Source organism: Macaca mulatta, chromosome 18 (genome assembly GCF_049350105.2).
Source record: "Macaca mulatta isolate MMU2019108-1 chromosome 18, T2T-MMU8v2.0, whole genome shotgun sequence".
NCBI classification, from domain to species: domain Eukaryota; kingdom Metazoa; phylum Chordata; class Mammalia; order Primates; family Cercopithecidae; genus Macaca; species Macaca mulatta.
The window spans coordinates 42,742,888-42,770,026 of NC_133423.1; the positions used below are offsets into that span (position 1 = coordinate 42,742,888).

Below are 27,139 nucleotides of genomic sequence, written 5' to 3' on the forward strand. Positions count from 1 at the left end.
CACAAACACACACACACACACACACAAAACAAAACAAACAAGGTTACAGCTAGACAGGAGGAATAAGTTCTAGTGTCCTATACCACTGTAGAGTAACTAGAGTTAATAAAATATGGTTTCAAGTAACTATAAGGATGATACTGAATGTTCCCAACACAAAGCAACAATACATGTTTGAGAGGATGGATATGCTTAATTATTCCAATATGATCACTACACCTTATATGTATGGAAACATCACTATTTACCCCACAAATATGTACAATTATTATACGTCACTTTTAAATAAATAAATAAATAATAGTAACTGGATCTTCAACAGGGCCCATGGGCACCCTAAATAAAGACTGTATTTCTCAGCCTGTCATGTGACCATGGATTCATTTCCGGCCAATAGAATGTAGGCAACTTCTCAGTCATGTCTTTAAGAGGAGACTGTTCATCCCTTCCCTTTTCTGGCTTTCCATCGGCTGGTAGGAGACCTAGTGGGGGATCCCTGGGCTGTGGGGATGTGAGGAATACCCTATGAATGGCACAGTGAAAAACTAAGAACCTGCACCCCTCTTGGCCTGTAGAATAGAGCCTTACTACCAGCTGGGACTTTAACCAATAGAGAAATCAGCTTCCCTCTGGTCTAGGTCACTGATATCTAGTTCCCATTCAACCAAACCTAATAATCTCACTAATGCTCACCAATGTCCAGCCATGCTCCCTGTTCTTCCTAACATCCACCTTCAGGCCTTCAAGCTGCTACAATTGAAATAATTTTTCTTCTCGTCTTTAGTGAAATGATGTTCTTGTTCTGGTTCTTTAGTGAATTGCTGTCCACTTTTGCCAACACTGAGTGTCAAAGAATATGCCTTATATTAGAGTAACTTTTTGTCAAGCTCTATGTTGGGGCAGCTATAATTCTTTCAAACTTTAAGAATTGGCCAGGCACAGTGGCTCACGCCTGTAATCCCAGAACTTTGAGAGGCCGAGGCAGGCGGATCACTTGAGGCCAGGAGTTCAAACCCAGCCTGACCAGCCTGGCCAACATGGCAAAACCCCATCTCTACTAAAAATACAAAAATTAGCTGGGCATGGTGGCACATCTCTGTAATCTCAGCTACACAGGAGGCTGAGGTGGGAGGATCACCTGAGCTCAGGAGGCAGAGGTTGTAGTGAGCTAAGATTGCTACTGCACTCCACCCTGGGCGACAGAGAGAGGCTCTGTCTCAAAAAAACAAAAAACAAAAAACAAAAAAACAAGAATTGAGTTGCCAGACCATTAAGAACTTTATAATTTTTTATTATTTTACTATTTAAAACTTTTAATCTTGAAATTGGTTAACCTAACGTAAAAACTAACCATATATTTGTTTTTATACATTATATACACTTGAGAAATAAATAGTCTTCTAAATAGCATTTTTTAAAAAGCATCATTATATACAATTAAGGCCTAAGCCAGGTGTATAAATATACAACCCACTGAGAATTCAATTCGCAAAGCTTCCACGAGTAAAAACAGAAGTCAGAAGTGGCCAGGATGTACAGCCAATAATATGGGTTGAGCATCCCTAATCCAAAAATCCAAAACACGAAATACTCCAAAATCCAAAACTTTTTGAGCACCAACAAGAAAACAAGTGGGAAAACCCCTCACATAAGTACTCACCACAAACTGTGCTTCATGTACACGATTTTTTAAAATACTGTATAAAATTACCCTCAGGCTATGTGGATAAGGTGTAAATGACACATAAATGAATTTTGTGTTTAGACTTGGGTCTTATTCCCAAAAATTCCAAAAATATTCCCAAAAATATTCCCAAAATTCATTATGCATATGCAAATATTCCAAAATCTGAAAATAATCTAAAATTTGAAACACTTCTGGTTCCAAGCATTTTGGATAAGGGATACTCAACCTATACAAGCTTCACTTTGGCTAGAAAGCAATCACAGAAACAAGAGAAGCACATAATTGGCTTGAGAACATATCTTGAATTAAGACTCAATTGGTTATGTCTTCAGAAGTTTAACAGTGATACAACTTTGGCACGATACAGATTAAAACAATGTCCTTAGAAAACCTAAGTACAAAGAAAATCATTCTTCCTCCCCAAGTTGGTATCACACTTCCTCCCGAACATCAGACATAAAAAGTCCAAACCCTTGGCACAGATGTTCTCCTGGTTATACATTAATAAAAGGGCTTAGGATTTTATGGATGGCTCTATAAAAAAAAAAAAAAAAAAAGTCCTTGTGTGTCTCACATCTGGGGCATATTGGTGGGAATTGGCTGCAAACATCTTCATGGAGTTTCAGAGACAGACTTTGCCTCCAGGAAATCTGAGTCCTCTCCCTGCTGCACCACTAACTAGGTATGTAAGTCTAGGCATGTGGCTGACCCTCACTAAGCTTCGGTTTTGTAAATAGGGATAATAATAGCTGCCCTTCTCCCCCTACTCTAATTAGGTAATGCACACACAAATCTTTTGAAAAGTGTAAGTGTCTCAGATATTGTGTGTATTAATTCAAATCAAGATCTAGAATCAGTGGGTTTTCCAAGAAGTTCAACAAGAAAAGGCACTGGTATTAAAACAAAATATTTCAAGGAGGAAAAAAGCACTGTATTAAATCTTAGAACCAGCTCTGTCTGGCAGGTGCTGGTTTCTGTGTACACAGATGTGTATTACATATGTCATACCTTTTATCTCCCTAAACAGAAGAGATTTGCTCCAAAGCAGTTACATCTGGCAACCAGCCATCATTCTGGCCCCAGCATGTATGATACTCTGCTTGCTATTCTGCTAGTGATCAAACATGTCACTCACAGGGGAGGTGGCACATAATAACTAAGAAGAAATAGAAACCACTTAAAGCCTCAGGGTCCCTGATGTTTATATCCTATAGCCTCCCCCAGGCCCCAAGTGCCTTTCCCCATGCATATACACATATACCATTCAAACAGAAAGAGGGTCTAGAAATCCCAACTCCACTGGGTTCCAAATGGAGAGGCTCAGTAATATATCCACTGCCACATTCTAACTAATTTTAAGTGTTCAATAAACATTTGCTCAATTAAAAAATGAACAACAGGCCAGGCGCGGTGGCTCATGCCTGGAATCCCAGCACTTTGGGAGGCCGAGGTGGGTGGATCCCAAGGTCAGGAGATCGAGACCATCCTGGCTAACACGGTGAAACCCTGTCTCTACTAAAATTACCTCAGCCTGTACTCCCAGCTACTCGGGAGGCTGAGGCAGGAGAATGGTGTGAACCCGGGAGGCGGAGGTTGCAGTGAGCTGAGACTGCGCCACTGCACTCCAGCCTGGGCTACAGAGCAAGACTCCATCTCCCAAAAAAAAAAAAAAAAAATGAACAACAGAAAAATAAGAAAGCCAATTATGTGTGCTTCAGAGAGCGAGCTGGGGAGCAGGACAGAATGGCTAAGATGTAACCAGTGTGGTCAGTGCAACCCATGAGAACCCCAACAGTCAGGGTCTGAACAAGATACCAGGCCTGCCATTCTGACAAGAGTCAGCTCCCATTGGAAGGACTTCTCACTAAGGCTCAAGGCAGGCTGAGCAGCTGACAGCCTTCTACACAGGGCCTCTTCGGAGCCAGCATTCCTTGTCAGGCAGAGTACAGGCTCACCCAGCAACTGAGAAACCAATCCAGTGTGCACGGGAGGCCCCGGGCACCCAGCTGCTTACACATAAATCTGGACTTGGTGGTCTGGAGGTGTGGACAGAGGTTTGGAGTTAGAGCTATTCAAGAGAGGCAGCAAGAGCTATAGCAGCGTACAGTCCCCTCCCACGAGGAATCCCGGCCATCACAGGAGACTAGCTGTTCCCGGAGCTCCAGGGTCAAGGCTGAGAAGAATCCTCCCATTGGTGGGTCCTCAGCAGTAACTCTCCTCCGTGTGCTTGGATAGCAGGCAGTCTTCCAGCCTTGCTGGCAAGACTTGCCAGGGCACCCTCAGGGAAGCTCCACAGTGGGACTGAAAGAAACCATGTGAGAGTGGCATTCATTAGCTCACGCACCAGCAAACATGCAAACCTGTATTCAGGGTGTGCTCTGTCAACCTCAAGGCCAAACTTTCTGACACTCCCTAGGACTATTTTACCTGTATTCCTTTCAGAATAAATGGACAAGGTCCTGAGTGCTGCCTTCTCTCCCTAACCTGAGAAGCCACAAATGCACTTTGAGAAACACCACGCTGCAGCACTCTCTGGACCCTGAGTTGAGTACATCACAGTTCTCGCATTTACATATTTAGCACAATATCCACTCACAACACACACGTACACACACACACACACACAATCACAGACACACAAGTGTGGGGAGAACCATCAAAGCATCCTCCTTGCCTTGATCTAGAAATACAAGAGAGACACCGTATTGGCAGGAAGGGGGCAAGACTGAGAGTTGGGAGACCTGGATTCTAGTCTCAGTTACGTGAACAAACCACTGAACCTCACTGAATTTCAGGCTCCTTATCAGTGAACATGTGAACAGCATCCATGTCAGGAGGGAGGATGCTGAACATGTTACATATGATGCTATGACTTCCTAATGTTCATTTATTACTTGGGCTCCTATTGTTTTTGAGGGAAATGGAAAGGACAGCTTGTTTTCTAAAATTAGTAGTGAGAGGGTGAGTCACAGAGTTCTCAGGTATATGAATTCCAAAGTGGGAAAGAAGAATAAATATCTTAGCCTTTATCAGAAGAATAGCCATCCTGACTTGGCACAGTGACTCATGCCTGCAAACCCAGCATTTTGGGAGGTCGAGGCAGGTAGATCACTTGAGCCCAGGAGATAGAGACCAGCCTGGGCAACATGGTGAAACCTCATCTCTACAAAAAATACAAAAATTAGCCAGGCATGGTGGCGCATTCCTGTAATCCAAGCTACTCAGGAGGCTGAGGTAGGAGGATCATCTGAGCCCAGGGAGGTCGAGGCTGCAATGAGCTGTGATCCTGCCACTATACTCCAGCCTGGGTGACAGAGCAAGACCCTGTCTCAATAAAAAAGAATAGCCTTCCTTAGCCATCTTTTCTGGGTGTGTCCAATCTACATGGTTGTCTGGAGGATCAATGAAGTTAATATATGTGGAAACACTTTGAAATGTATACATTTAAGTACATAAAGATTTACAATTGTTATAATAGTAGAAAATCATATGAGCCTACACTAGACCGAGTCCCTTAATTAGATGGCACGAGTCCTGTGATGATGGTGCTTGTGGTCATGTTCAGCTCCTAAACAGGAGACAGAGCAGCTGGGATGCAGCCCAGCCTCGGGGGTGGCAAACGGTTCATCACAGGGGACCCTGGAGCATGGGCACAGCTGCCTGATAATTGATACCCAGACAGAGGCGAGGTGATTCATCTGAGCACATGGAGCCTCGGTGCTCAAGAGTGCAGGCTTTGGAGTAGACCGACCTGCTTCAACTCCCTCTGCCAGCGCTGGGGGCCTTGGGAGAGAAACTTCATCTCCCTGAGCCCCGGTTCCTCATCTGTACACAGGGATAACAACCCCTGCCTAGTGGGGTTGATGATAAACATCATTATGTAAGTCCCTGGGTGCAGGCTGGGCCCAAGCTAAGTGCTAGGTGTACCACAGCACTATTATTATCTAGTACCCTGGTTAGAGCAAGGGGTGGGGACAGGCATGGTGTGGGGAGACAGTCCCCTTCCTCCTCAGCAGGTGTTTCGGCTTAGAAGGCACGTGGCTGGTTCCCCAGGATGAGCCCACTGCCTCACACCAGGAGATGGGCCTTCCTCACATCTGAAATCATGGATTGCAGCATGGGACGAGGGGATAGTGAAGCATGACAACCCCTTTGTCTCACTTAGCTCCACATACATGAGCATTTCTGTTTCTCAAAAAGGCGGAGGATTGGGGTCGGGCACAGTGACTCAAACCTGTAATGCCAGCACTTTTGGAGGTCAAGGTGGGCAGATCACTTGAGGTCAAGAGTTTGAGACCAACTTGGCCAACATGGCGAAAACCCGTCTCGACTAAAAATACAAAAATTATCCAGGCATAGTAGCAAGCACCTGTAATCCCAGCTACTTGGGAGGATGAGGAAGGAGAATTGCTTGGACCCAGGAGGCAGAGGCTGTAGTAAGCCAAGATCATTCCACTTCACTCCAGCCTGGGCGATAGAGCTAGACTTTGTCTCAAAAAAAAAAAAAAAAAAAAAAAAAAAAAAAAAAAAAAAGTGTGTGGGAGAATTAGGCCCACACTCACCTGAGTTCTAGAAAACCTAAGAAAGGAGAATATGCTTTGTGCTTCTCTTTGTCTCCCACCCCATTCCCAACCCTGACATAGTGGCCAAAGGAAGCTAGGAGCCCTTAGGCACCTTCCCACAGCTCTGGTTATTACAGAGAAGATGTCAATCAAAGATGGCAGGGGCCAGGCACAGTGGCTCACGCCTGTAATCCCAGCACGCTGGGAGGCCGAGGCAGGCGGATCACTTGAGCCAAGGAGTTCAAGACCAGACTGGGCAACATGGTGAAGCCCTGTTTCTGCAAAAAATGCACAAATTAGCTCGGTGTGGTGGCATGTGCCCGTGGTCCCAGCTATTCAGGAGGCAAAGGTGGAAGGATCACCCAAGCCTGGGAAGGTCAAGGCTGCAGTGAGCCAGGATCATGACACTGCACTCCAGCCTGGGTAACAGAGCAAGACCCTGTCTCAAAGGAAAAAAAAAAAGATACTTCAAAGATGGCAGGCAGGGGCACCAACCCAGGGACTTAGTTACAGAGACAATCTCATGCCAGTAGGGTCATGTGCAATGAACCCCTACAGGTTGAGGCAGGACAAAATGCAGAAGAGACATTAACACTTCCAACATCATATCTACAGTATTTCACTTGCTTCTTTATCTCCTTGCAGAAGGTCAGCTTCTTTCCTTCTTTCTTTCTTTTTTTTCTTTTTTTTTTTTTTTCTGAGACAGAGTCTCACTCTGTCACCCAGGCTGCAGTGCAGTGGCGCGATCTCAGCTCACTGCAAGCTCCGCCTCCCGGGTTCACGCCATTCTCCTACCTCAGTCTCCCAAGTAGCTGGAACTACAGGCGTCTGCCACCCCACCCGGCTAATTTTTTATATTTTTAGTAGAGACAGGTTTTCACCGTGTTAGCCAGGATGGTCTCGACCTCCTGATCTCGTGATCCACCTGCCTTGGCCTCCCAAAGTGCTGGGATTACAGGCGTGAGCCACTGCAGCCCGCCCTTTCTTTCTTTTTGAGACAGAGATTCATTCTTGTCGCCCAGGCTGGAGAGCAATATTGCGGTCTCAGCTCACTGCAGCCTCCGCCTCTCATGTTCAAGCGATTTTCCTGCCTCAGCCTCCAAGTAGCTGGGATTACAGGCATGCACCACCACGCCCAGCTTTTTAGTAGTAGTAGTAGTAGTAGTAGTAGTAGTAGTAGTAGTAGTAGTAGTAGTAGAGACTGGGTTTCACCATGTTAGCCAGGCTGGTCTCAAACTCCTGACCTCAGGTGATCTGCCTGCCTCGGCCTCCCGAAGTGAGCCACTATGCCTGGCCCAGCTTCTTGAAGAGATTTTTAATCTGTTTTGTTCATGCTATGTCCCTAGCACCCAGATCCATCCCCAGCACATGCTAGGAGATCATCACGTCAACATGTCCTGGGTGGAACACATGAAAACGTCCTGCTTACCTGGTTTCATTTTTCATCCTCCAGCCATCCCGACACTTGCGAAACCAGAGCTCCCGGCCTGGGGATATGCTGGTGTTCTCAGGGTCTTCTGCACAAAATGTCAGTCTAGGAAGGAAAAGAAACCATTGATGTAGCCAGAACTTTAGGGGGAATCCAGCTGTGCTTTCTGGATTCAAGGCAGATGGGTGAGGAGGCAGGGGTGAAATTTTCATGCCATGCCCTGACTCAAAAGCCTTCAGAATTCCCCATCGCTACTGCAGGGACTCTAAACTGTGTCTCACGTTGAAGCTTCCATGATTCAGCCTCATGCAGCCTCAGCCAGACCTCTCCCACCTGCTTCCCTCTGTCTATCCAAAAGGCCACCTGCCTGTCAAGGCCATAGCCTCTCAGAAGTCTCCCTGACTGCTTGAGCCCTCATTAACCTAACCCTCCCTTGGCCTTTCAACTGGTTACAAAGTATGTCCTTATATAAATATTGCTTTTGTTAGTGTTGCTACTTCTTGCAACATAGAGTTAAAAAAAAAAAAAAAACACGTTTTATTTTAAAACTTTATGCCCTATGTGAAATTGCTTGCTGATTTCTGTGGTTGACTCCTCCACTAGACCGTAAACTTGAACGGAATGATTCAAAGTACCTCTGGTCCAGTGCTCTGTAAATATCCATTGGCAAGAGCAACTGCAACTCAGCTGCAAGTCAAAATCAAAGACTCAGCAAATGGACAACCAAGACTCACAAGAAAGAATCAGGGCCTAATAACCATTTCCCTGTAACTTGCGGCTGCCCCACGCAGCCTCGGGGGCGTGTGAGTAGCGTGACCACGTAATCCTTAAGTGTGTGGGGCACCTGACCCTGGAGCTGAGACAGGACAAAAGCCCCATTCATAACAGTTTAAGAACCTTTCCCAGGAAGCCCTGAGGACCTTAGGACTTATATGTTTAAACACATATAAAAACATGACCTATCTCACACACAATCAGGAAATGCAAATTCAAACAACAGCAGGGGGCCCATTCACATCTAACAAAATGACAAGAACGTCCCACCAGACATGGATGAAAAGGAGGGAAAAGGGAACTCTTCATCCATAGTTAAGATGGAAAATTAGTTCAACCACTTTGGAGACAGATTTAATAATATCTGTTCGGGCTGGAGAATGCATATACTACAACCCAGCAATTCCACTTTTTAGAACACATGCTGAAAAACAGCCCTTACACACATGTGCACAAGGAAAGTGCAGAGGATGTTCATCTCAGCACCATTTGTAACTACAAAAAATCAATAACAACTTAGCTTATTCAGCAGAACAATGGCAAAACTATTTGTGCAATGGTGATTTACATACAGAGTTAAACAAGAATAGATTAGATCTTTATGTTTTGGATAAACTTCACAAACAATATTAGAATGAAAAAATCAAATTGTAAAATGTTATGTCCACTCATGTAAAATTCAGAAGCATCCAAGACAATTCTATACATTGTTTATGTATACAAACAGAAGCACTAAGGGGGCCGGGCGTGGTGGCTCACACCTGTAATCCCAGCACTTTGGGAGGCCGAGGCAGGCAGATCACCTGAGGTCAGGAGTTTGAAACCAGCCTGGCCAACATGGCGAAACCCCATCTTTACTAAAAATACAAAAATTAGCTGGGCATGGTGGCACACACTTGTAATCCCAGCTACTCAGAAGGCTGAGGCAGGAGAATCACTTGAATCCGGGAGGCGGAGTTTGCAGTGAGCCAAGATTGTGCCACTGTACTCCAGCCTGGACAACAGAGCAAGACTCAGTCTCAAAAGAAAAAAAAAAAGTACTAATGGTATAAAAACATGATGGAAGGAAACACACTAACATTTGTTAATATTGAAATATTAGTTATATTTGGTTTGAAAGAAGAAGGGTAGAGCAGAGAAGGACACAGGGGCTTCAACTGTATCTATAATGTTTTACTTTTAAAAATCTTATATCTAAACCCATATGGAAAACTATTTATATTTTTAAGTCTCAATGGTGATTTAATAGGTGTTTATTTTATTTGAAATATTTTATTTATCAGTGATCATCTTCCTGCTCTCACACCCATAGGTATAGTTTGCACCTGCAAGGGCCAAGAGAAGTAAAAAGATACACAGTCTAGACCACCCCCAGTTCACAGGTTTCTAGACTAGAATCATTCAGCTGAGGGCTCCAAGCCTCCGCTTCACTTCCCTCTGCTGCCAAGCTGTGCCACAGATGATGAATGTAAACCAGACATGGCAGGAATTATAATGGAGAAAATGCCAGAGGAGGGACAAAGAGGGAGGCAGTTGCCTCGTCCCATGCCAAGGCTGGCAGTGACTTCTCTAGAGGTCAGCTGAAGGACTTGGTTAAAGAAACTCTCCCTTCTTGACAAAGATCTCGCAGGCTTCTCTGGCTTCTGTTTAGAAAGAAGCCCGCTCAGGGAGTCAAGGCACGGTGTTAGGAGCTGATAGAAAGGTCTGGATCTTTTATGCTAGGCTTGGGGTTAAAAGAAATGGGAAACTGCCAGCTAGCATGGCACAGAGGATTCTCTGTGACTTGCAGTTAGGACCACAGCCCCACATCCTTGACTTAGAACCTCTGAAGGAGAGAGTTAATGATGCTCTGAAAATCAGATGCTGGGGAAAACCAGCTCCTCCCACAGATCTCATCCATGGGGGCTCCCTGGACGTGATACTCCAGTCTGCTCTGGTCAGAAGCAAGCAAAGCCTTTTGTCTGCATGGACCCCACAGTAAACAGATCAACAAGGCAGCACTCCTAAAAAGCCCGGACCAAGAGAAGTCCCCCTCCTCCAGGCCGACACAAGGCCTGGCAAACAGGGCCAGGGCTGAATTCCTGCTGCTACTGGCCCACCCCTCTCCCCGAGGGCCTATGTTCAGGGCATGAGATGCGTAACAGTTGATAGAAGGCTTGATCTGGAAGTCACTTGTCCTTGCAAAGGTGTTTGAGGTTTTACCTGCATGCTGGAGGGAAGGATTGAGGGTGGATGCAGCAAAGGAAAGGAAATAGCAGAGGCACGGCCTCCTGTTCCCCACCTACACCAGGCAGAAGAAGGAGTAGGAGGCACTTACTTCCGCTGGGTTTCCCCAGACTTCACCCGGATGCGCCTGATATTCAGCTCCCGTCCGGGGTTGTGGGGTTGAGACAGGTAGCTGCGAAGCTCCTTCCACAGGTTATACCAAGACTGAGAGGCCCCCTCCCAGGTGAGCTGGATTTTCAAGAGGTCTCCCAAGTCCTCCTCGGTGTAGACCAGGAAGGTGTTGGTGGCATTCTGCTCGATCCGCTCCACTCTACAAGTTGGAGAGAAGCTGATCTCACTCCCCTGACAGCTAGAAAACTGTCACACTGTGTGGGGTGACACAGTGGCAGTAACAACCCCACACAGACAGGAGAGAGACAGTGTGAGTCCTTCCCCCACCTCTAACCCTCCACCTCCCACCGGCAGGAACAAGATGGAAGCTCGGGTGTACTCCACATGGGCTGAACTAACTTTGCCCACAGCACTCCAGCTTCTTATCAAAACCATTCCTGGGCACCCCCTCCGCCCCACTTATGCTACTTCCTGAAAATACAGAACCAAGAAAGAACACAATAAGAAAACACAAAGAAGTCACATCCCCACTCAAGTGCGCTGTTCCGCTCAGCCCACAGGCATCTGTCTCCCCCGAACTCATAGCTGCTTCCTGTCTGTCCCTCTCATTTGGCTTGGCCTCGTCTGCCTTGCCCCATCTGTGTGTAAGTATGCATGTGCATGTACAAACCTGGTCTCCCAGCTAGACCCTGAGCCCTGAAAAGTGAGCTACTTTGATGATGTTTCATCACAATCCCATTACTTGGCATGACGCTTTGTCCCTGGTGGATACTCAACAAATATATACAGATCGCTATGCACCCCTCCCATAGCCACATCATTAGGAAAGGTCCAGGGATGACGTTTATGAAATTCCAGATTGCCTGAAGCCTCATCAGGCATTGCCTGGAATGAAACAGCAGTTTCTGCCCAGCTGATCCAGCCGCTGATCTAGCAGCTTCTCATGATGCTGATTCATCCCAGGAACTTTCCTCCCTGAAACGCTGAGTCAGAGCTTGGTAGAGAAGGTGCAGCAGGAGGACTGCAGAGGCCAGCCAGACCACCTGGCTCCTCCCCAAGCAGTCGGACTCCACTCTCCTGCATGCTGCACTTGTTCACATGCTCCCTTGTGCTCTCTCATTCTCAAACCAATCTGTTCTCTATCCCAAACCCAGCAAGGGAAACTGATGACTTACATTTCCAGGGGCAGAGTCTGGGAATCTGCATTAGTGCCATAAAGGGTAACATAAAAGGTGGGCTCAATTTCTCCCATGTTCTTGTAACTGAAGACATGGATTTTCATCTGATAATGGTAAACTGCAGAGACAGCAGAACAAAGATGCTTGTAACCCTTGCTTGTCATCACAGGACACCCCGACCCAAACTGAGTCACCAGCACAGAGATTTTAGGGCTGGTGTTCTTTTGGTTGAGCCCAACCTGCAGCCCCCATCTGCTCTTGTTCTGTCCAATGCCATAAGAGGCCACTGCAGTCTAGAAGAAGGAGCCCTGTGCTTGGGGGTTAGCTCTTTTGAGGATTTTCATTTAGCTACTTTCTAACTACAGGCCCCTGGATTAAGGACCAAGGTATTAACCTCTCTGAGCCTCAACCTCCTCACAGTAAAATAATACCCACAGTACCCAGAAAACCTTGTGATTTTGCAGTGCATTATAAAAATGTAACATGTCATTTTGGTTCACTGTTCATCTGCCTTATGTTTCTTGTGATGATCAAATGAGAAAACAAATATGAAACAGCTTTGAAAGTTAAATGCAAAAAAAAAAAAAAAGAAAGTTAAATGCAAGATAAAAATTTAAGATACTGATATTGTGATCATGGACTGATAGCCACATCACAAAAGGGGTCCCCACTGTTTATTTTGTAAAGATTCCCTTTCCTAGGATATGCACAGTGTAATCTGATTTGCAGTGATTTGATTGAATTGTGCTGGCCACTTCTCCTGGGCTAGGACGTGCCCTGCTCTGCAGCATGGTATTAAGAAGGAGGTATAAGGGCCTTCCTCAGGGATGCTTCAGGGACTGAAGGTTACCTCTGAAAGGCATGCCTGCCCGGGTTTTTAGATACATTTTGCTGTTCCTCTTGTTCCTCATTTTCTTGGCATTGTAGCCAATGCTATTACAACGGTTCTTGCGGCAGCTCAGACAGATCCCCTTCTTGAAGCGATTGGAGTCAGTGCACTGGAAGGCAAAGCTTGGCTTGTCTTGATTCACCAGAGAGTCAACAAAGAGGTGGACGGCCCGCTCATGCTCACATTTTACCACCTCTGTGATTGCTAGGGGTGGGAGAGACAGAAAGCATGCAGGATGAGCTTTTCTCGACGACTGGACACTCGAACAATAAATACTGTAATCCTCATCAGTGATAGCTGTTCATTGTCGCTGTTAGTATTTTCATGTAATTCTTTTGCTTGTTTGTTTGTTTTGAGGCAGGGTCTCACTCTGTTGCCCAGGCTAGAGTACAGTGGGATAATCATGACTCATCACTCACAGCAGCCTCAACCTCTGAGGTTCAGGTGATCCTCTCACCTCAGCCTCCCCAGTATCTGGGACTACAGGCACATGACCACCACACCTGGCTAATTTTTGTAGTTTTTGTAGATATGGGGTTTCACCACATTGCCCAGGCTGGTCTTGAACTCCTGGACTCAAGCAATCTTCCCACCTTCGCCTCCTAAAGTGCCGGGATTACAGATGTGAGCCCTTGCACCCGGCCTGTGTAATGCTTAATTAATGTCCAGGAAGGTGCTAGGCTCCCATTAAGATGCAGAAGAATTTAAGGCCATTCCTGCTGCCTAACTGTTCACTCTCTTGGTGGGAAGACAGCACGAATACACACAAAGCAATAAAGAGCAAGAAAGCCCATATAATAAGTGCTAAGTAGAGTGATGCAGACCAGCTGTGCAGCAGGAGTCACTACCTCCCAATAGGGCTATACAGCCACAGAATGCGGCAAATGGATGAGATCCTAAACATCTCATGCAGGGCTCAGCAAAATATGACTTGCAGGCTGGCTACCTCTTTTTTCTTTTTTTTTTTTTTTTGCTTTGTTTTGTTTTTGTTTTATAGACAGTGCCTCATTATGTGGCCTGGGCTGGCCTCAAACTCCTGGGCTCAAGTGATCCTCACCTGGGCCCAAGCAGTCATCCTGCCTCAGTCCCACAAATAGGTGGGACTACAGGTGCACCACACCATGCCTGCTGGCTACCTGTTTTTGTAAATAAAGTTTTATTGGAATAGTTACTCTCATTTGTTTATGTATTATTGTGGCTACTTTCATGCTACATCAACAGAGTTGGAACAGAGGCAATACGGCCCGCAAAGCCTAAAACATTTACTAGCTGATGCTTTAAGAAGATATTTACCAACTCCATTCTAGTCCAATGGCTTCAATTAAAGATTATGACCCAAAGGTCCATAGGGGTGAGGTAATCTGCTCAGGGTCTTACAGACAGTTGGTTACAAAGTTAGGCATACAATTTGGATTTTCTGGCCCAAATAATTTCTGGAATCTTACGAAAAATTTGGCAAAGCCACCCCCAACCCTGCCTCAATGGCACCAGCAGCCTTAAGAAATGCTATCATCTAGCCGGGCGTGGTGGCTCACGCCTGTAATCATGAGGGAGGCCAAGGCGGGTGGATCACCTGAGGACAGGAGTTCGAGACCAGCCTGGCCAAAATGGAGAAACCCCATCTCTACTAAAAATACAAAAAATTGGGGCTGGGCGCAGTTGCTCACACCTGTAATCCCAGCACTTTGGGAAGCCAAGGCAGGCGGATCATCTGAGGTCAGGAGTTCAAGACCAGCCTGACCAACATGGAGAAACCCCATCTCTACTAAAAATACAAAAAATTAGCTGGGTGTGGTGGTGCGTGCCTATTATCCCAGCTACTCAGGATGCTGAGGCAGGAGAATCACTTGAACCTGGGAGGCGGAGGTTGCAATGAGCGAGATCATGCCATTGCACTCCAGCCTGGGCAACAAGAGCAAAAGTACGTCTTAAAAAAAAAAAAATACAAAAAATTAACCGGGCATGGTGGTGGGCACCTGTAGTCCCAGTTACTTGGGAGGCTGAGGCAGAGAATCACTTGAACCTGGGAAGTGGAGGTTGCAGTGAGCAGAGACTGCACCATTGCACTCCAGCCTGGGCAACAAGAGCGAAACTCCATCTCAAAAAAAAAAAAAAAGAAAGAAAGAAAGAAAAGAAAAGAAAAGAAAGCCATCATCCTATATTCTGAGGAGGGAGTAAACTCCCCTTGCATGGACCTCCAAACCCTGCAGAGCTACTTGGATTAAACTAGGACAGGGGAAGACTGAGCAACAGAGCAGGACATGTGGAGGGCAGAGCATCAGAGTGGAAGGAGCTGCCTGGGGGTCAAGACAGGAAATGCTGTCAGCAGCCAAGGTGGTAAAAGGATAAGAAACCCCCCAAAATTGGTCACTGCCCTACACCTCAGTTTTAGCAAATTCAGTTCAGCCCAAATCTGCTGAGAACAGGCTCAAGCATTCAGAAGATAAATTTTGGAGCCAGGTGTGGTGGCTTGCGCCCGTAATCTCAGGCTAAGGCAGGAGGATTGCTTGTTTCCAGCCGGGGAAACATAGTGAGGAAGAAGGAGAAGAAGAAGAAAAATGTTAAGTGAATGGAAAAAACTTAAGTGAAATGGTTTTCTTCTTTAAAATGTTACCAAAAATTCAAATAGAGTGTATCCATGCTATGGAATATTATACAGCCTGTAAAAATATTGTTAGTAAATCTGTGTGCTCTGATATTTAAGAATGTCCATAATAGCAAGATGCAATGGCACATGTCTGTAGTCTCAGCTATTTGGGAGGCTGAGGCAGGGGGATAGCTTGAGCCCAGGAGTTCAAGGCTGTAGTAAGCTGTGAATAGCCACTGCACTCTAGCTTGGGTAACATAGCAAGATTCTGGCTGGGTGCAGTGGCTCACACCTGTAATCCCAGCACTTTGGGAGGCCGAGGCAGGTGGATCACCTGAGGTCAGGAGTTCGAGACCAGCCTAGCTAACATGGTGAAACTCCGTCTCTACTAAAAATACAGAAAATTAGCCGGGCATGGTGGTGGGTGCCTATGATCCCAGCTACTGGGGCTGAGACAGGAGAATTGCCTGAATCTGGGAGGCAGAAGTTGTAGTGAGCTGAGATCACGCTACTGAACTCCAGCCTAGGCAACAAGAGCAAAACTCAGTCTCAAAAAAAAAAAAAAAGCAAGATTCTGTCTTTAAAAAAAGAAAAAGAATATCCATAACATATTATTACAGGAAAAAAAGAAAGTTGAAAAAAATTAAAATTAAAATAAAGTTGCAGAATAATGTGATTTGGAGGAAAATATGCATGCAACTAATTTGCAAAGAAAAAAGACAAAAGGATACACACAAAAGCATTTATACTGGCTACATCTGAAGAGTGGAAGTAGGGGTGGGAGTGGGAGTGCACTTTTGCTTTATGCAAGTCTATAATGCTTGATTTCTTTTTCAACAAACGTGTGTATTCTTTTTTGTCATAAAAAGAAATTAATCAGCCAGGCACGGTGGCTCATGCTGTAATCTCAACACTTAGGGAGGCTGAGGCAGGTGGATCACCTGAGGTCAAGAGTTTAAAACCAGCCTGGCCAACGTGGTGAAAACCCATCTCTACTAAAAATACAAAATTAGCCAGGTGTGGTGGCATGCACCTATAGTCTCAGCTACTTGGGAGGCTGAGGCAGGAGAATCGCTTGAACCAGGGAGGTGGAGGTTGCAGTGAGCCGAGGACTGTACCATTGCACTCTAGCCTGGGCAACAAGAGCAAAACTCCCTCTCAAAAACAAGAAAGAAAAAAAAGAAAATAAATTAATCAATAATAACTGTGACCTTAAAGCATGGGAAAGTAGAGCAGGAACCACTGGGTCGGTTAGTCTTGGAGGACAATGAGAAACATTAAACACAGTGTTGGAGGCCTCTGTGGCAGGAGATGAGAATAGTGAACACGTAGTGCCTGCAGCGCTAAAGGCTCGGCTGATTTAGAAGGAGATGGGATAAACTGAGTCAAACACAAAGCAGAAAACAGGGAACTTACTTCCATATGCCATTGATCCCAAGACATCGTTGAGTCCACAGCCTGGCTGGAAGTCACCCCCATTGGGGTAGATGTCAATGTGGCCCACAGGCATCTGAATACCAATGCTCAAGCCAAAGGAACGCGTGTAGGTGTGGAGGACATCCACAAAATCTGCATCGTCAGGAGAGAGCCTCTTGTGGATGTCAGCCCCTTCAAACATGGGCCCGGCAGGATCCAAACCTGCAGCAGAACAAGGCCCCAAAACAGCTCTGTCAGGTACACAAAGTCAGTGAGTCCTGATTACAAGTTAAGCCTGGGTGTGCAGAATGAAGAAGATGCCTTCTGAATCTAGCTGGGAGAATCAAGATGTGGAAAGCACGGAAGAAAGTAAGAAACCCATTTCCATATGCAAGTGACCCCAAGACATCATTGCGGAAATTAAATCCTATTGTTATGGAATTTATACTTTCTTCTGAAGCCTTCATGTATCCCGACACCTGAACCAAACCCCATAAACTAGCTATAAGGTTCACGCTGCCACACAGCTCCAAGGAACTGCTCCTGTTAAAACTGAAGCAGTTCTAGAAAGAACTCAGACTGCCTAAAACTAAGCCATTTGTCCCATTCATTCTGCCACTGAGCACCTTTCACGTCCTTAATTTTAGCAGAATTTTTACAGAATAACAAAGCTGCCTACATCCTTCTGGAAGGAGAATCCAGTCTCCCTAAACTGAGCTATTTGTATCTGAACTTATTCTTCCCCTTCCTTTAGTTATGAGTCAGGCCCGGGGTGGAATGGTGAGAGAGAAGAGGACACCCAACACACTGAGAATCCATATATCAGGCCTCCAGAATTCCTCTATTTTGCAGCCACAATGAGAAAATCTTTCTTTCTGCCTCCAAACGTTTTGTGTTGAGCAGGCAAGCGGCACTGTTGAGAGCACTCGTTCATATTTGAAACTGGGAGCTTGTTAAATTTAAATTCTACCATACAGCTACAAAAAATTCTGGAAGGTCACACAGGCAACTAGTTACCCGTATGCATGTGCGTTGGGGGAGAGGGTGGGTAAGGGAAATGGACAGATAGCAGAGCAGTAAGAGAGATTTTTCACCATCTTTTGATTTGAAAACTGCATTAACGTAAAACCGTTCCAAAAAAGAACTTGCAAAGTATAAAATGCAGATTCACAAGTCCCTGAACTCCTAGAGATTCTAGTGGGTAGTTACGAATTATGGCTCCTAGAAATAGATATTCATTCCCCAGATGATCCTAAAAGTAGGTATGCTGTGGGCAAAATATTAAAAAACTTCCCTGTGTTTCACTATCATTTATAAAATAGAACCTGAATTTATACCTTAATTCATACAGTCCATGTGAGATCTTAAGAGACTGAGTTCCCATCAGTATTAGCTACTATTACCAAGCCCAAGTGATTATGGGAACCACATTTAACCCAACCAGAATGCATCTTTGCCCCACAGACACATAGGAAGGACCTGGAGAAAGTTAAGAGATGAAATGTGCCAGAAAGGAAGGGCCACTGAACAGTGGTTCACCACTACAAGTGGCTTTGCCCCCCAGGGGACATCTGGCAATGCCTGGAGACCTTTTTGTTGCCCCCATTCTGATGGAGAGAGTTGCTAGCATCTAGCAGGCCAGGCCAGGAATATAGATAAACATTCTACGGTACACAAGTCAATCCACCCCCAACACACACACACACCCGCCCCCCGCACCAAAACCTTACCTGGCCCCAAATGTCAATATTGCCTAGGCTGAGAAACCCTGACCTCAAAACACCAAGGCTGGGAGGGCATGTGACCAATGAGAGTCCTGAAAGGAGGACATGGGTAACAACCATGTTCACCAGACCCCAGCACATTAGAACCAGGGAGCCTATCAGGAGACTTGAGATGGCAGCTTCAGGATAAACAAGAGGCAGAGCTACTGTCTAGAGTGGATGGTCAACTTGCAGAGCTCATTACTCATATGAGAACTGGTAGAGGCTGAAACATTAAATAGTTTCCACAAATTTAAATAACTTTTTTTTTTTTGAGACGGAATCTTGCTCTGTCACCCAGGCTAGAGTGCAGGGGCGTGATCTTGGCTTGCTGCAGCCTCCACCTCATGGGTTCAAGCAATTCTCCTGCCTCAGCCTCCCGAGTAGCTGGGATTACAGGTGTGAGCCACCGCGTCCGGCCAAGTTTAGATAACTTTATGTGTGACCAAGGCAGAAAAGGAGCCCAGGCTGCTTGAGGGTTCATCCCTAGCCCAGGACCCAAAAGAAAGATGGCACAAAAGCAGCGTCCTCCCACAATAACCAACGACTACCCGTTTCAGAGGCCGCAAGGACCACGGTACGGACACAGCAGCCTCTCCCTGTGTCCCCTGGAGGAAAGAGAAAGAGAGAGCAACATTCTGCTCTGCAATCAATACAAGGGAGAGGCTCTTTACTCGGTGTGAACAAAGGTCCCCACCAGACGGTCAGTGCCATGGAAACCAGGCTGCACTGGAGGAATGCGGGCAGCTGAATGCGGGTTTCACAGGCTGGCTGGCAGCAAGGCTGGGCCTTCACCTCCCCAGCCAGAGCCTGTCTGCCCTGCTCTGACTGTCCTTGACACATATCTATGGCCCACAGATTCAGGGGCGCAGTGGCATATTTAACTTTTTTAACTAGGAATGAATGACCAGGAGAACTGCCTCCTTAACTAAAGGGGAGATAGAGAGCTCCTGCTTCTTCCATTCAGTCATAGATTCCTCAAAGTTGCTTTGTCCAGCAAATGGAGCACACATGCATGCATGCATGCAAAACTTCCAGGGTTGTGCATTCTGGCCTGGCAGGGCAGGGCCTGCTGTAGTTCAACAGCTACTTTTTTTTTTTTTTAAGACAGGGTCTCACTCTGTTGCCCAGGCTGGAGTGCAGTGGCCCAAACTCAGTTCACTGCAACCTCCACCTCCTGGGCTCAGGTGATCCTCCCACCTCAGCCTCCCAAGTAGCTAGGATTATAGGCATGCACCACCATGCCTGGCCACTTTACCTCTGTCTGCAGAAGAAAGGCAGCATGGCACAGCAGTGAGGTGCATGGGATCCGGAATCTGACAACATGGGTTGGAGTCCCAGTTCTGCTACTTATAGGGCCCCAGGATATTGGGCCCTTTACTCACTGAGTCCTAGTTTCACCCTCTGTAGAATGTTCAGAGTTGCTATGTGGCTCAGAGATAGCACAAAGCAGCTGTCATACATGAGGTTTTGTTTGTTTGTTTGTTTGTTTTTATTTTTGCTTTTTTTTTTTTTTTTTTTTTGAGATGGAGTCTCACTCTTGTCACCCAGCCTGGAATGCAATGGCGCGATCTCGGCCCACTGCAACCTCCTCCTCCTGGGTTCAAGCGATTCTCCTGCTTCGGCCTCCTGAGTAGCTGGGATTACAGGCGCCCACCACTACACCCAGCTAATTTTTGTACTTTTAGTAGAGACGAGGTTTCATCATATTGGCCAGGCTGGTCTTGAACTCCAGACCTCAGGTGATTCACCCAACTCGGCCTCCCAAAGTGCTGGGGTTACAGGCGTGAGCCATCACGCCCAGCCACACATGAGGTATTTAACATTAGCTAGCATCTAGCCCGCACACATGGATGCATTTCTTGAATAAATTCATCTGCTTGCTTACCTGATTATAGCAAACAAGGCACAGGTTCAATTATAAATATATGACCTCTTTCCTAGTATATCACAGCCTTCTCTCAGAAGCCTAAGAAAGTAAAACTCTAGCAAACCCCCATCCACACCCTCTGGTCCAAGCAAGATTGGGGTTCAGATATTCCCTTGCAAGGCCCAGGCTAAGGACTGCCTAGTGGCCTTGGCATAGTGGCATCACTGGACGCAGGACCCTATGCGAGCCTCAATCTGTCCTCTTACCAGTTGTGATCACCTGGTCCACAGGTCCATGAGAAGTCTACCAAGAGGAGAGAAGAGGACATAGCCTCCCCCAATAGACATACACAATAGCATGTGTCAGGGGTGCTGCTTGGCAACTGGACAGAGGCCAGGCCCCTGCTCTACAGAAAAAGGCCAGAGGGAAGGGGCTATGCTCAGGGCATGTGGGCATCATGCTCCATGCAAACGTCCCAGAGCACTAGTTAGCATTCTGCCTGGCTCCCCTGCCATCCTCAGGAGAAAAGCCCTCACCCCAGCAGATGCCACTCAAACAGGCAGGGGGAAAGAACTGGAAAGTTCCGTCCCTAGCCCTATCTCATTTCAGATTTAGAAATAGAGAAAGGCAAGATCTGTAGTTTGTCATTGTTACTGACATCCTGGGTCTGACTCTGGTGTCTGCTGAAATTTACTCAGCCGCCTGGGTCTGAAACATCACACCTCTCATTCAGGGGCTAGGAAGAGGCGCTCAGACAATGGAACCCAAGTAGCTTTAGGTCAAACTGCTTTGCACCAGCAAGGGGTTGTTAATAGGCAGTCATGGGTGGTCACACAAGCATAGCCCACTTTGGGCAGCTCAAGCCCCGCAGTCTTGGAAATCAAAAATAAAGCTCTCAAGCTGGGATGAATCAAATCATTGGATCAACAGGCATTTGCGTGCATGCATGTTCATGTGTGTGCACGCACATACTAGACTCAAGACCAGGGACAGGATTCAGGAGAGCCAGGAAAACTTCACAAATATTCTTTTTAAAATTCTACCTTATCAGCTTGTCACTGAAATCTGAAATTCTACCTTTACCAAATCGTTATTTAGCTAAGGACTCTCTTCTACCTGAGTTTTGTTTTGTTTTTTTGAGACAGAGTCTTTCTCTGGCACCCAGGCTGGAGTGCAGTGGCACAATCTCGGCTCACTGCAACCTCCACCTCCTGGGTTCAAGCGATTCTCCTGCCTAAGCCTCCCAAGTAGCTGGGATTACAGGCACCCGCCACCACACCTGGCTAATTTTTGTATTTTTAGTAGAGACAGGGTTTCACCATGTTGGCCAGGCTGGTCTCAAACTGCTGACCTCGAGTGATCCGCCCACCTCGGCCTCCCAAAGTGCTGGGATTACAGGTGTGAGCCACCGCGCCCAACCTGAGTTTTGTTTTAAAATGAAAATGCTGCAGGACAAGGAATTGTTCAGATCTTTCCTTCTAGGTGATCACCCTTAGAGTCTTGGGAGTATGGGGGAAGTTAGGGGTAAATATAAATAAAATGATGCTGGAAGGACGATAGAAGTTCAGGGCAACAAACTGTAGCATTAGGGGAAGCTCTGTGTATATACCTGAGGGGCCCATCAATGAGAAAGAAAACCTTTGACACTTTTCACAATCATTCAATGATTTAATCCAAACTCTCATGTTAAAAGCTCACTAAGATGCAGTTTTCAACATGGAAAATTCAATTTTCTGTTGACCCCCTGGGGACCAATATCAGAAAGTTTCCTTTTATTACAAAGTTGAACCACCTGTTCTAAATTGGTAGCTATCATTCATAAATATGCTACCTTAACATGGGAAAGAGGCTATTGCAAGACAAGATAGAAATCAGAGGCAGAATTCAAACTAAAATCTACTATTCATTCTTTTCCCCTGAGTCTTTGGGTGGAGACCTGAAGTGAACACCCAAAAGCTTTGGGGCCAGGACTCCATCCAGCTTCTGCTCTTGAGTTATTAGCTGTTTGCCCCTGGGCAAGTTGTCTCACCTCTCTGTATCTGTTTCCTCACCTGTTGGACCAGACCCATGGTTTTCAAACAGTGTTCCCTGGTGCTCTGAGACTCTGAGATGCCTCCAGCAAAGGGGAAAGCCCACACTGGCAAGGCTAACACAACCCGCCATATACCCACCCCACCACCCACAGCACCCCCCTCTCTCTCCATGTCTCATATGTTGGGAACCTGTGCGAGTTCAATCTGAAAAAAAAAAGGTTCTTGTGACTAAAAAGAACATTTGGGAGGTTCTGAATTAGATGCATTCCAGGTTCCTTCTAAAGCTAACTCTCTATGATTCACTCTGCTGCCTCATTTGGGAGCATTCTGGCTCAGTGTAGCTGAGGGAGCCCGGCAATCACCGGCTACTGGTGATGGAAGTGGAGCTCACCTGTGATTCGGCCCACTGTTCCTTTCACGAAGTTGCCAGCATACCCAGCCACATGCGCTCCAAGGCTGTAGCCGATCAAGTGGACATTCCCGAGAGAAAAATCATCTTTCTCCTGCAGAAAGTCACCAAAGTATGTGAGCAGAAGAGCAGGGTCGGGAGATCCAGAGTCACCAGCAATTCAACAACTCAATCACGGTGTAGGAGGAGATGCAGGGGCTGTGGGCACAGAGACTCCCCAGGGCCCCACTGGCTTTGCTGGTGATGCCCCATGTGTGGGTCACAGTCAGTTTAGGGGAGGCCAAAAGGACACGGTGGCACTGAAAATGCGAAGCACGGGGGCAGGGTGGAGGGTATGACTGGAGGCTGCCTATGTGGCTGTTCCCTACATGTTTCCTGTTCTTTCTGGCAGTATCTAAGAGAGGGGAGCGTGGTGGTGAAGAGGCGGGGCGCAGTGGCTCATGCCTGTAATCCCATCACTTTGGGAAGCTAGGCGGGCCGGATCATGAGGTCAGGAGATCGAGACCATCCTGGCTAACACAGTGAAATCCCGTCTCTACTAAAAATACAAAAATTAGCCGGGCGTGGTGGCGGGCGCCTGTAGTCCCAGCTACTCGGGAGGCTGAGGCAGGAGAATCACTTGAACCCGGGAAGTGGACGTTGCAGTGAACCGAGATTTAAAAAAGAGATATTAGGCTGCATCTTTGAAATAACCCCCTCCCCACCCTCAACACAGCCATGCTTCAGAGACGAGAGCAGGCTTTGTAGGAATTTCAGATCACAAGCCTGGCCTGGTTCCTGGCCATCCCCAACCAGCCTAAGGGTATCTGTTTCTAAGACGGGAAGGAACAACCCATAAGGCCAATTTTCAGCAAATTAAGTATCAGGAAAAATCCAGAGATCTATCAATAATTAAAAGCCTCTCGAAAAGTCCCAGCTTTCAAGTATTTCAAGCAATACTTAATTCAATAAAACTTATAATCTCAAAGATTTTTATCAGACTCCAGAAGTTCATGACAACAGATGCATGACCTGTATTTCTTAAGAAGATTGGGGTGAGATCCTGCTGGCAACAGGAGACTCCCTGTCATCCCCCAGTACCTGCAGCCAGTCGAGCATCCTGGCAATGCTGTGTCCCACCACCCTGGTGTTATTGACCGCATCCGTGTAAAGCTGGTGGGCCAGGGGGAGCCAGTCGACCACAACTACATTGGCATCTTTCTCTCTTGTGTGTAGGGCTGACACGAGTTTGTGCAGCCAGTTTTCAAAGATACCGCTCATCTGCAGAGAAAAGTGGAAGTTATTTTTTATTCTTGGTTTCAGAAATCCTAAAAAATATGAAATTCCGTTCTATATGACCCTCTCTCCAGCCAATTTTTTTTTTCTTTTTTTTTGACTCAGGGTCTCACTGTTGCCCAGGCTGGAGTGCACTGACAACCATCTCAGCTCAAGATAGCCTCGAATTCCTAAGCTGAGGCCATCCTCCTCCCACCTCAGCCTCCAGAGTAACTGGGGCTACAGGCACACGCCACCATGCCTGGGTAATTCTTAAATTTTTTGCAGCAACAGGGTCTCACTATGTTGCCCAGGCTGGTCTTGAACTCCTGGGCTCAAGCGAAGCTCCCACCTAGGCCTTCCTGAGTGCTGGGATTACAGGCATGAGCCACCATGCCCAGTGCCCCCAGACAATTTTAGAGCCTGCACATTGGCTGCTCAGGGACCAGACATTTGCACATGAGCAGGACCAGCACAGGCAGAATCACTATGCAGGTATTTGTCTTCCATTGCTCTTCACATCCCCAGTATTTCCCATCAAAACTTTCCTAGCTAATGTCCTATGCTGTTGCCCCACTGTCTGTTGGGGCCACTGTGAGATATGTGTTAAGGGTGATACTGGCATGAGGCTGGTCTGAGTCCCTGTTACAGGCAGGCAAGTGGCCTGGTCCGTCCTTCAAAGGCAGTGGGGAGGGTTGTCCTGGAGAATTAGCTTCTCTCTTAGAGATGCAGGGAGATGCTGTCTCCTAGGTGAATGTAGAGTTAACAAATGACCCCTTCCCACAACCCATCTCTGCCATCCTTCCTGACCCCAGAGTAGGGAAAATCTGTCCCCGGAATCCCAAATTACAACTCAGAACATATTTTCCCACAGAAACAAAGTTATAAATGGCGACTAGGTCCAGTTGTAAACCTATCCACAAGCACATTATCAAATAAATAGATTTTCTGTGCCTAGCCTGGGAACCCAAACACCATTTACAATCTTGCTTCTATGGGAAACTGCTGTTCCAAGTTCCAAACAGATTACAAAAGAACTTTCTGGAATGCAACCCATTTGTAAGTCGCAGGCAGCTTGTATTTGCATTTTGACAGGGTGCCTTAAAAAGATTCAAACATATGATTCTGATTGTAGGTTTGTGATGAGCACGGTTAGACAGGCTCTTAATCATCTCTTCATTCAACTAGGTAGGCAGACACCTGCCCTCTCCTACCCCTGACCTCAACCGCGGATGACAGACTTAAAGACCCCAAAAGCATGTAACAGATACGAATTTCTCATCATTAAGAGGAGGACTGTCCCCTTCCAATTAGCCCAGGCAGAAATCTGCTCACTTCATAGTGCCATTTCCCTACAGACTGTCATTATATGAATGAATAAATCCCTGGCTGGTCAAAAGCTTCTGAAGCTGAGCACTAAAGCCCTTTTTTGTTGAAGTTTGTCATGAGCTTTTCAATGTGAATTGCTCAGCTAGAGCACATAAAGAGCCCCAGTGCCTTTAAACGGGGCTATCTCTATGCAAACAGGAGGGCATCATGCCAAGGGCAGCCGGCAATCCAGGCCAGCTGGCTACTCATAGGTTCTCGGAGCCAGTCAAGTTGCTTTAGTCAAGCTCAGCTCTCACGGCAGGACAGCCCCCTCCAGGCAGTGGTTGACCAGCGTAATTAAGTGTAATTAGAGGGGTCCTTAAGAGCCAGTGGAGCTGGGCTGCTGCCCTCAGGAGAGCCACTTTCTGAAAGCCCGTTGTATGCCAGCATTAATACCACCCTGCTGGAGTCCAGATTGCCCCTTAGTGAATGCCCGTTACATTCTTCACAGCTGTCTGAAATACAAGCAGCCCACAAGGAAAGGGGGGAAGAGGGTTTGGAATCTGGAAACACCAGAATTCTTTCTAATTGACCAAAACAAAGGGAATCAAATCTTGTATAAAGCCACAGAGCTCCCTCCCCGGGCTCACCGTCCATCCGTGAATGATGAAAAAGGTTTTAGCTGTCATGTTGAAACCGCAGTCTTCTAAGGGCTGGCTGTGACCGAGGGAGAGGTAGCATCCTTCATGCTCTGGGTCCTTGGAGGTGCGGAGGTTAAACCTCACAGAGGGTTTGACCTCAGTCTGTATAGCTTTGGGTTTGTGGAGCTCATCTGGGGAGACAGAACAGAGCATAGGCGCATCTAGCAGACTTGGGGAGTGAGAGACCTGGAGTCTGATTCTAGTTCAATCGTGAGCAAATTGCTTAAGCCGTCTGGGTTTCACTTTTTACATCTGCTGAATGTTCCCTTTTCACCTCCCAGAAAAACTGTGAAGATTTTACAAAAAAGGACATCTCATTTATACTTAAAGAATATTAATGAGTCACTAGTATTAATTACTGTCACTCTGAAATAAATAGATCTCTCTCTGGCTTTTCCCTCTTCTTTCCTATCAAAAGGAGTTCTACTTCCTTCCTACTTTTAGATCACAGGTTCTCAATTCTTTTTCTGAAATGCTTGAAACCAGGTGAGTTTCAGAATTTAGAAGTTTTCAGATTTTAGAAAGGCATTATGGAGCATACACCATATATTATATGATGCTTTCAGTGGGGCCTGGGCTATTCCCCCTGGATCAAACACCCTAAAATTTCTGCAGAGAAATACATAACCACTCACATTTGAGGGCAAACATAAAGATAACCAATAGCCTCCTGTTATCTCAGGCTTTTTGCTGCCAAATAAGTTCAGATCAGGTAAGGCCAGGTCTTGCTGCCAAACAAGTTACCAAATGCATTTTCCAATTTTGAGAGATTGTGGATTTTGGAATTGGAGGCAAGAGGCTGTTGACCTGCTGGAAAATAGGCTTCCCCTAGTGTTCCCATCTAGGGAACCTCAGGCATCCTCAGTGCCCTTTCTAATGGTGGCATGTGCCAGGCATTCATCTGGTTTGTTAAGTAAATGACTAAAGCCATGGAGAAACTCC

General features: G+C 46.4%; 1 protein-coding gene across 2 annotated transcripts in view; it reads right to left on the reverse strand.

Annotated features, from left to right (window-relative positions):
- Positions 1–1,276: 1,276 nt before the first annotated feature.
- The window catches only part of LIPG (lipase G, endothelial type), a 29,476-nt gene continuing 3,613 nt past the window's right edge, over positions 1,277–27,139 (reverse strand). For both annotated transcript variants that reach the window (XM_015121930.3, XM_001090086.5), the window contains exons 2-10: positions 26,147–26,328; positions 24,015–24,194; positions 22,917–23,028; positions 16,860–17,081; positions 12,818–13,060; positions 11,965–12,085; positions 10,770–10,988; positions 7,679–7,783; positions 1,277–3,988 (exon numbers count right to left, since the gene is read on the reverse strand). In XM_015121930.3, coding sequence (XP_014977416.1) covers positions 3,967–3,988; positions 7,679–7,783; positions 10,770–10,988; positions 11,965–12,085; positions 12,818–13,060; positions 16,860–17,081; positions 22,917–23,028; positions 24,015–24,194; positions 26,147–26,185 — 1,263 coding nt within the window. In that variant the 5' untranslated portion in view covers positions 26,186–26,328 and the 3' untranslated portion in view covers positions 1,277–3,966. The remainder of the gene's footprint in view (positions 3,989–7,678; positions 7,784–10,769; positions 10,989–11,964; positions 12,086–12,817; positions 13,061–16,859; positions 17,082–22,916; positions 23,029–24,014; positions 24,195–26,146; positions 26,329–27,139) is intronic.